The following is a 7,553-nucleotide window of genomic DNA, read 5'->3' as shown; positions in this document are numbered from 1 at the left end:
CCCCCCCCCCCCCCCTCTCTCGGCGGGCCGGGCCCACAGGAGAACAACCGAGGGCTCGGGAGCGATCTATCAGAAGGGCCGTGCGAGCACAGAGGACCAAGTGCCACCGCTTGGTGAGTGCCAACCTATGGCGGCCTGTGAGAACGTCGCCGGGGCATTTTGTCACCGGCGCCAGATCGCCGCCCTCCCTGGACGGGGCCAACTCCTGGCTGGGAGGACACAGGGCCGGGGGGTGGGGGGTGGGGGGGACATTTCCCGGGACCCTTCCCGGGCTGGCATTCTCGTGCGGGCGACCCCTCGATGGGCTCTCTGGTCCGTTCGCGTGCTTTGTCAGTTTCTCCTCTTGGCACAACCCTCTCGCGGGCTGCGCGCGAGAGTGGGAAGCTAACTTCCGCCTTGGCGGGGCTCGCGATTTTCTCCGGACGAGGCGCAGGCTTCTACTCTCCTGCCCAGACGGATGGTGTCCCCCCCCCCCCCCTTCCCCCCAGGACCGCGGGCGATGCGTGCCCGGTGACGGGCTACGGGCGGAGCGGGCGGCCGATCCCCCGCCCAGAGCCCGGCAGCAGCAGCCGCCGGAATGGCGGCGAAGTGCCCCCTTTCTCTCCGCTGACACCACCCCTTAACTAGATGCTACCGTCCCCGTACATTGGGCAGAGGAAGCTGCCGTCCCCCAAGCCCAGGGGGGCAGCGGGAGCAATGGAGGAGGAGGCGGAGAGCTCCCTTGCCGACTCTCCATGGACCCCGCCCCGGACGAGGCGCGGATCCCCGCGCGCCGGCGTCCTTCGGCCCCTTGCCGGGAGGTCCCCAGCCCGAGATGCCCCAATCGGCGAGGCACATTGAAGCGCGCGTGGGCGGCCCCCAAGGCCGCGAGCGCCGGCCACCCGACCCCACAGCCCTCCACTCACTGCTCCTGTCTTTCGTCCTGCCCACCGCGCGCCCAAGCCCCCCTGTACCCCCCTCCCTCTCCGCACACACACACACACACATCCATCCATTCATCCACCCATCCACCCTCTCTCCTTTCCCAGCTCGCCGACTCACTTCCAGCGCGTCGCCTCTTCCCTCGGCCAATCCCAGCGGTGAGGACGGCCCCATCCTCTTCAAAGCGCTTGCCCCTCTGCTTGCCTCTTTCTCGCCGCGCCTCGCCCTCCTCGCGTGCATTGCAAGATGAACATCTTCCGACTGCTGGCCGATATGGCCCACTTGCTGGCGATATGCTTGCTGATTCTGAAGATCGTCAAGTCCAAGTCGGTGGCTGGCCTGTCGCTGAAGAGCCAGCTGCTCTTCCTGCTGACATACAGCTGCCGGTACCTGGACCTGTTTTGGCGGTTCATCAGTGTCTACAACACGGTCATGAAGGTCACCTTCATCGCACTGACCGGATGGACGTGCTACCTGATCGGGTGCGCTTTGTGGCGGTCGATCGCCGACCGGTTTGCCGGGGTGGCCCGCGCTCGCGCAGGCACCCGTGCCCCCCCCTCTGCCTGCCACTCCCTCCGCCTCGGGCCTGTGCCCCATGTCGGTGACTGACCCGCTTCCATGTGTAACCACAGCCGCAAGCACAAGGCCACGTATGACCGCGAGTTGGACTACTTCCCGGTGCTGATGGCCCTCGTGCCGTCGGCCGTCCTTGCACTCATCTTCAACTACGAGTTCTCTCTATCGGAGGTGCGCAGCCGGAGGGCGCTACTTGCCACCGTGCACATGCCGGCGCTCTCGGGGCGCAAGAGAAACCCCATGCTGACCCTTGGCGCTTGGTGTCTCCCCATCCTTCTATCTGCCCCCCTCCCTTTCAACATGCATACATATATATATATGTATATGCATACGTACACACTCGCCCGCCCGCCCGCCTCCTCGCCTTCCCCGGTCCAAACTAGATTCTCTGGACCTTCAGTATCTATCTCGAGTCGGTGGCCATCCTGCCCCAGCTGTTCCAGCTCCAGCGCATCACCTCCTCCACCCCGGAGGCCATTGCCACCATCACCCCGCACTACCTCTGCGCGCTCGGAGCCTATCGCGCTCTGTATTTGGTCAACTGGCTGGTGCGCTACATGTCCGAGGGGTACTGGGACCCGATCGCCACCTGCGCCGGGCTCATTCAAACCGTCCTGTATGCGGACTTCTTCTACATCTACGTCACGCGGTGCGTTTGCTCGCTCGCGCGCACGCATGTGCTCACATCCTGGCGCCAGTGGCCATAGGGCCTCGCTTTTTCTTCGCACACACGAACTGACTTCCGACCTGACCCTCAACCGAACCATCCGCCCGGGCGCCTCTGTGCATGCTGGGCCCTGTGACTGGGGACCTCTCCTTCCTCCTCGCCCCTCCCCCCCCCCAGTGTGCTCAAGGGCAAGCGCTTTGCCCTGCCCAACTGAGGCTGGAAACCTCCTTGTACCCCTGCCCCCCAACACCGTCGCCGATATTGTCCCTCTCTTGCGTGTGTCTGTGTCTATGCGTGCGCGTGTGCTATCCCTCCGTGTGTGTGTGTGTGTGTGTGGCCAAGTCAAGATCGTGCCTGCGGCCGGCCGAAGAGAGGGCAAGGAGAGAGTGTCCACAGGCAGCGGAGAAGTAGATTGTGAGAGGAAAAGCACACCCGCGGGCGGCCCAGCACCGGGGCCCCCCCCCCCCCCCCCTCTCCCTGCAAATACATGCTAGCTCCTCGGGCCTTTGTTCTGTCCTCTTCGCCCCCATTCCCCCCTCCCCCTGCCCGGCGTCTAGTCTTCTCGGCCGTCGGTATGATCCGGGGATCACGTGCGATCCTGTTCGCCCCTCGGGGCGTCTCGCATGAAAGCGGCCGGCCTGTGCACGCCTTTCCCCGGGCGCAGGCCCAGACGCGCAACGGGCACATCAGCCACCAATCGGGGCGGGCATGGGGGGGGGGGGGGGGCATGCTAGCCAGCTGTGTGTGTCTACGCGACAGAGCACGCCCGGAGGACGCCTGCCCGCGCCGCACCTCGCTCGGCCGCGCGCCGAGCCGGCCGGGCGTCCGCCGGCGCTCCGGTGTTTGACAGGTTCCCCGGCGGAGGGGGCTGGCTTCGGCATGCATGCGGGAGCGCACACATTATTCACACACACACACACACACACATGTGCACACATGTACATGCACGCGAAAGTGGGCGAGACATGTCGGCATCGGCGTTCGGGCCGGACCTTCCAGCAGCTTCGAGCCGCCGGACGGCCTTGGATGAGTCGGGTCCATGAGTCTGAGCCTGCACGCATGCACAGGCGGGGCGCATGTGTCTGCGGTGGTCCTCCCCCCCCAGGCCCCCCCCCCCCCCCCCCCCCGCTCTCCCGGTCATGAAATAAACAGGAATAAATAACGGCCACCAGATACTTTTATATTTGTCCGGCGAGCCAGCCCCCTTGAAGCTGGACCGTACATATTCGTGACGAGAGAGTTTCGCGCAGGGGAGACTCGCAAACGCGGGAGAACAGGCCGGGGGAGGGGGGCGGAGGGGACTGATCTCTTGCCCGCTGTTCTGGGACCCCCGCCTTCGCCCGTCGCCCCCCCGCCCGCGTCGCCCCCCGTGTTCAGTCAAGAAACTGGCTCGGGTCTGGGAGAGCGCCGCCAGCGCAGATGACCCGCTCTGGGAGTGTGTGTGTGTGTGCTCGAAGGCTCGGGCACCCGCCGGAGTCGGGGGCCCGGCCCGGCGCGGGCGCCACCTCCGCACGTCTGCCTGGACCCCGGAAAGCAGGGAAACATGGCCCTAGTCTCCGCCCACCCTCGCCCGAGCCCCCCCCCCCCGCGGTCGGGCCGGCTGAGTCAGCTCACGCCGCGGCTCGCCCTCCCCCGGGGCGTGGTTCCCTCTGGCGGCCCCCCCCCCCCCCCACTCCGTGTGTGTGTGTGTGCGTACGTACGTGCCCAGGCGTGCTGGAGGCGCCAGGCACCCCACCCCCGTACCTCGAGCCGCCCCCGCGGGGACTAGCGAACTTCGGCCCTCCGGGCCCTCGCTGCCTCTCTGCCTCTCTCTCTCTCTCTCTCCCCCTGCCGCGGAGTGATGAGTTCTCCCTGCCCCTCCTCCAGTGAACTGGTGCATTATTTCCCGAGCAGCCTATTACCGGTCGCCACCCGGAGGGGCGCGCGCGCGTGTGCGTCCCGGGGTGGGGCGGGGGCCGGGGGCGGGGGCGGGGGAGCAAGGCGAAGGGCCCTTCTTCTCAGGTATGGGGAGAGAGATACCCAGGCCCGGGAGCCGCCGGGGCGGGGGGAGAGGGGGCCCTACGAGCGCCCCCCCCCCCCCCCCCTCCCGGCGCCCGGGGCGACCGTGTCGCCCAGGGGGGGGGCACTCCCCGCCGGCCGAGTGCCTGGCCCGGGGCCGGGGGCGGCCTTTTTCAGGGCTCAGCCCGACCCCCGGGGCACGGCCCCCAAGTCCCTCCCCTCGTCTCTCCTCTCGCCTCCTTTCGTTCGGTCCCCCCGCCCGATCGCATCGACTTGTCGGATAGTCGCAGCGCCGCCATGGGTCTCTTCTCCGCCCTCGCCTTCGTCACCTTCTTCTCGGGCTTCATGCTCACCTCTCTCTCGCTGGTGGTCTATATCGTTCGCCAGAGTACGTGTCTCACGCGCACGCGCTCCTCCCCTCCGCCTCATGAACGCGCCTGACCGCGCCCTCGCCTTGCCCTGTTCCTTCGTCTGCGCCTTGCACTTGCTGACCTCGACCGCGCGCTCCTTGCTCTGCCTCCGGCTCCCAGACTTCATCGCCCTCCATGTGATCCCCTGCCTCCTGTCTACCTTCCACATCAGTACGCGCCCCACTGCCCCACGCTCACGCTGGCCGCTTTTCCGCGCGCGCGCCCCCCCCCCCCCCTTCTGCAGATGATACTCACCACCCGCTCGTCCTTTCGCTGCTGCCGCCGCTGCCCCTCCCGTCCTCTCCCTCCCGTCCCCTCCCTCCCGTCCCCTCCCTCCCCACAGAGGAGGAGACCATCCCCATTCTGGTCCTCGGCCTTGCCTGGGGCCTGACTCTGGCCACCTTCCTTTCTTGCAAGATTTTCACCTTCCTCTGCAACCAGCCCATCAGCAGCAGCGCCCCCCGCGCCATCAAGCTCAAGCATAACACCGTGGCCTTCCGCCTGCAGTGTGCGTATTGTTGCTTCCCTGTCTCCCTCAGCCCCTCCTCGCCGCGCCCCTGCCATCACACTGACATGGCTGGTCCCCCCTCCTTTCGCCCACTCGCGTGTGTCTTGTCTTCATTCGTCTGTCATTCTTTCTTCCTCTCTCTCTCTCTCTCCCGCCCCGGTGTCACACACGCACACGCAGCCGCCCACGAGAACGCCCTCGAGGCTCTCCCCGCTCTGACTGCTGCCATTGTCGCCAGCGGCCTCGCCGGTGTTGATGCCCACGTCCGCAACACGTACGCCCCCCTCGCCAATCCTCGGGCCATGCGTCTAGACCCCTGCACAGATACATACACGCACACGCACACGCACACGCATTTCCATACTCACTCCCCCCCCCCTCGTCCCTCCCCCCTACACATGCATATGCCCCCCAATAGCCTCCTGGTTCTGTTCATCCTCCTCCGCGTCTCCCACTGGATCAGCTACGGCATGAACATCTTCGCCATCCGCGGCTTCTCCTACATGATGGGCAACGCTTGCCTCTTCCTGCTGTTCGCCATGTCCATCTCCCCGAGCTGCACTCAGAACCTCATCGCCACCCTCAACTCGACTGTCGTCACCTACGTCGATGTTGCGGCCACCGCCATCGCCACCCACTCCCGCCCTCTGGCTTCCAAGGTCATCACCGCGGCCAAGCCCGTCGTCGACCAGGCCGTCGCCTACGTCCGCCCCTTCGTCGACCAGGCCGCCGAGGCCCTGTCCGGCAAGGCCTAAATGCGCGTTTCCATGACGCCCCCCCCCATCTGCCGCGGGTGTGCGCGAACGCGCGCTTGAGAGTGATCCCGGCGGGATACGGGCCGGGGACCGGGGCCGAGGCCTTGTAGAGCGCACGGCACGCCGCCGCTCTTTCCCCCTCTCTCGCTCTCCTTGCTCTCCTCGCGGCCCCTCCCCCTCCTGTCATTGCACCGAGGGCTGGAGCTTCAGAAGCAGGGGGCCAGCAGCGAGGAGGGGGCGGCGGTGTCCTTCCCCTTCTTCGCGCCTCTCCCCTCAACAAAAGGGTGGTCGCTCCGCGAGCGAGCATGTGCCACCTTTGTCCCCCCTCCCCCATGCGTGTGTTGCTTGCCGCGCCTCTCCACCCCCTCCACCAACCGTCAGCGGGGGGGAGGCCGGCGCTCACACGCGGCGCCTCGCACCTCCGATGTACGCGTGTAGTCTGCTCGCGTGCGCGGTGCGGCCCCCCCCCCCCCCTCCCCATCATCCCGACGCAAGTATTTGCGTCCGTCTGTCTACACATGCCGTTCCCCCGGGGAAAAATACACACCTCTCTCTCTCTCTCTTTCCCTTTTCTCTTGCCCTTCCTTTCTGTGCAACATGTGGCGGGGTCTTTTTTTTGTGCGCCCTCGATGCATGTGAAATTCCCCCCCGGCGAAAAGAGGCGATGCCTCTGCAGACATGCACCACACAGGCACACACGTTCGGATGTGCGCATATCCCCCAGAGGCGCGTGGGGGGAGGGCCTTGTACAAACATGCCGACGAGCGGAATGGCGCTCTCCTCAGGGTCCCCACCCCCCTCGCCCGGCTGGAGGCACACTCGGTTCTGGCAGAAGCAAACAGCCCGTGGCGAGCAACCCTTGCCCCCCCCCCCCCCCCTCCAGCGCTGCCTTTCCCGCCTCCTGGTCCGCGTGTGTGTTCTTGGTGGCCAGCTGGTCTTTTGGGTCTGGCTCATTTCCTGCCCCTTCTTGATCCCGGCTTCTCCCTCGCGCCCGGGGGCCGATCATTGCCCGACGAGCACCTGTTCGGCCTGTGGCCGCGCGAGCGAGCCGGCCCTCGCCCCGAGGCGCCGGGGCATAATCATGCGATGCCCCCGCCATCACGCGAGGACCTATGCGTAACTGAAACACATCACGCCCCGACAGTGGCCCTATGAAACAGTGGCACCCCTTGGGGGCCAGGATACCAACGCATCGATCGGCCCTCGGAGTAGGGGGCCCCTGGAGGGCCCGAGTTTCTATTCCGCCCCGGCTGGTGAGAACCGTGGGCGACGTCGGGGGGGGGGGGGGAGACGTAGGAGAGCATGTGGGAGCCGGGTAGGGCCAGTGGTGGGGTTAGTGCTACTCATTCCTGCGCCGCTTGGGGGCAACGGGCGGGCGGGCAAGACGCGCCGGCCCAAGCCCGGGGGCAAGAGAACGCAGGCCGCACTCCCCCGTACTCCGGCGTGCGCCGCCGTGCCGAGGCTTGTGTGCTGCGGCGCAGGATAGCGCAAGGTTGATCGCCGCGGCACACGGGTTGGTGGTGTGCAGTGTGTGGGAGGGATAAACGCACGGTTGCCCGGGGGGGGGAGGGGGGCGGTATGGCGGTTGCCATTCCCAGACCGGGGAGGGGGGGCGCCTCTGCACGTGTGGCGGCTGGCACCGACTGACCGCCTGGGCCGGGCCTCTTTCCCGGTAGCATTGCTGGGTATTCGCGAAAGCGCCTCCCCGAGCGGCGGGG

The 7,553-nt window shown here is 67.0% G+C and overlaps 2 protein-coding genes across 2 annotated transcripts; both read left to right on the top strand.

Annotated features, from left to right (window-relative positions):
* The first annotated feature begins 865 nt into the window (after nt 1–865).
* Nucleotides 866–2,432, top strand: H696_03947 (ER lumen protein retaining receptor). Its single transcript, XM_009497816.1, has 5 exons — nt 866–949; nt 1,078–1,403; nt 1,554–1,668; nt 1,881–2,146; nt 2,342–2,432. The coding sequence occupies exons 2-5, from the start codon at nt 1,168–1,170 to the stop codon at nt 2,376–2,378; spliced, it is 654 nt and encodes a 217-aa protein (XP_009496091.1). The 5' UTR covers nt 866–949; nt 1,078–1,167; the 3' UTR covers nt 2,379–2,432.
* Nucleotides 2,433–4,250: 1,818 nt separating this feature from the next.
* H696_03946 (hypothetical protein) lies at nt 4,251–6,393 on the top strand. Its single transcript, XM_009497815.1, has 5 exons — nt 4,251–4,550; nt 4,693–4,743; nt 4,916–5,080; nt 5,261–5,354; nt 5,499–6,393. The coding sequence occupies exons 1-5, from the start codon at nt 4,460–4,462 to the stop codon at nt 5,833–5,835; spliced, it is 738 nt and encodes a 245-aa protein (XP_009496090.1). The 5' UTR covers nt 4,251–4,459; the 3' UTR covers nt 5,836–6,393.
* The last annotated feature ends 1,160 nt before the right edge of the window (nt 6,394–7,553 follow it).

Source organism: Fonticula alba (assembly GCF_000388065.1).
Source record: "Fonticula alba strain ATCC 38817 unplaced genomic scaffold supercont2.6, whole genome shotgun sequence".
NCBI classification, from domain to species: Eukaryota; order Rotosphaerida; family Fonticulaceae; genus Fonticula; species Fonticula alba.
The sequence above is the reverse complement of the archived record's forward strand: the minus strand, read 5'-3'. Positions and strand labels throughout refer to the sequence as shown.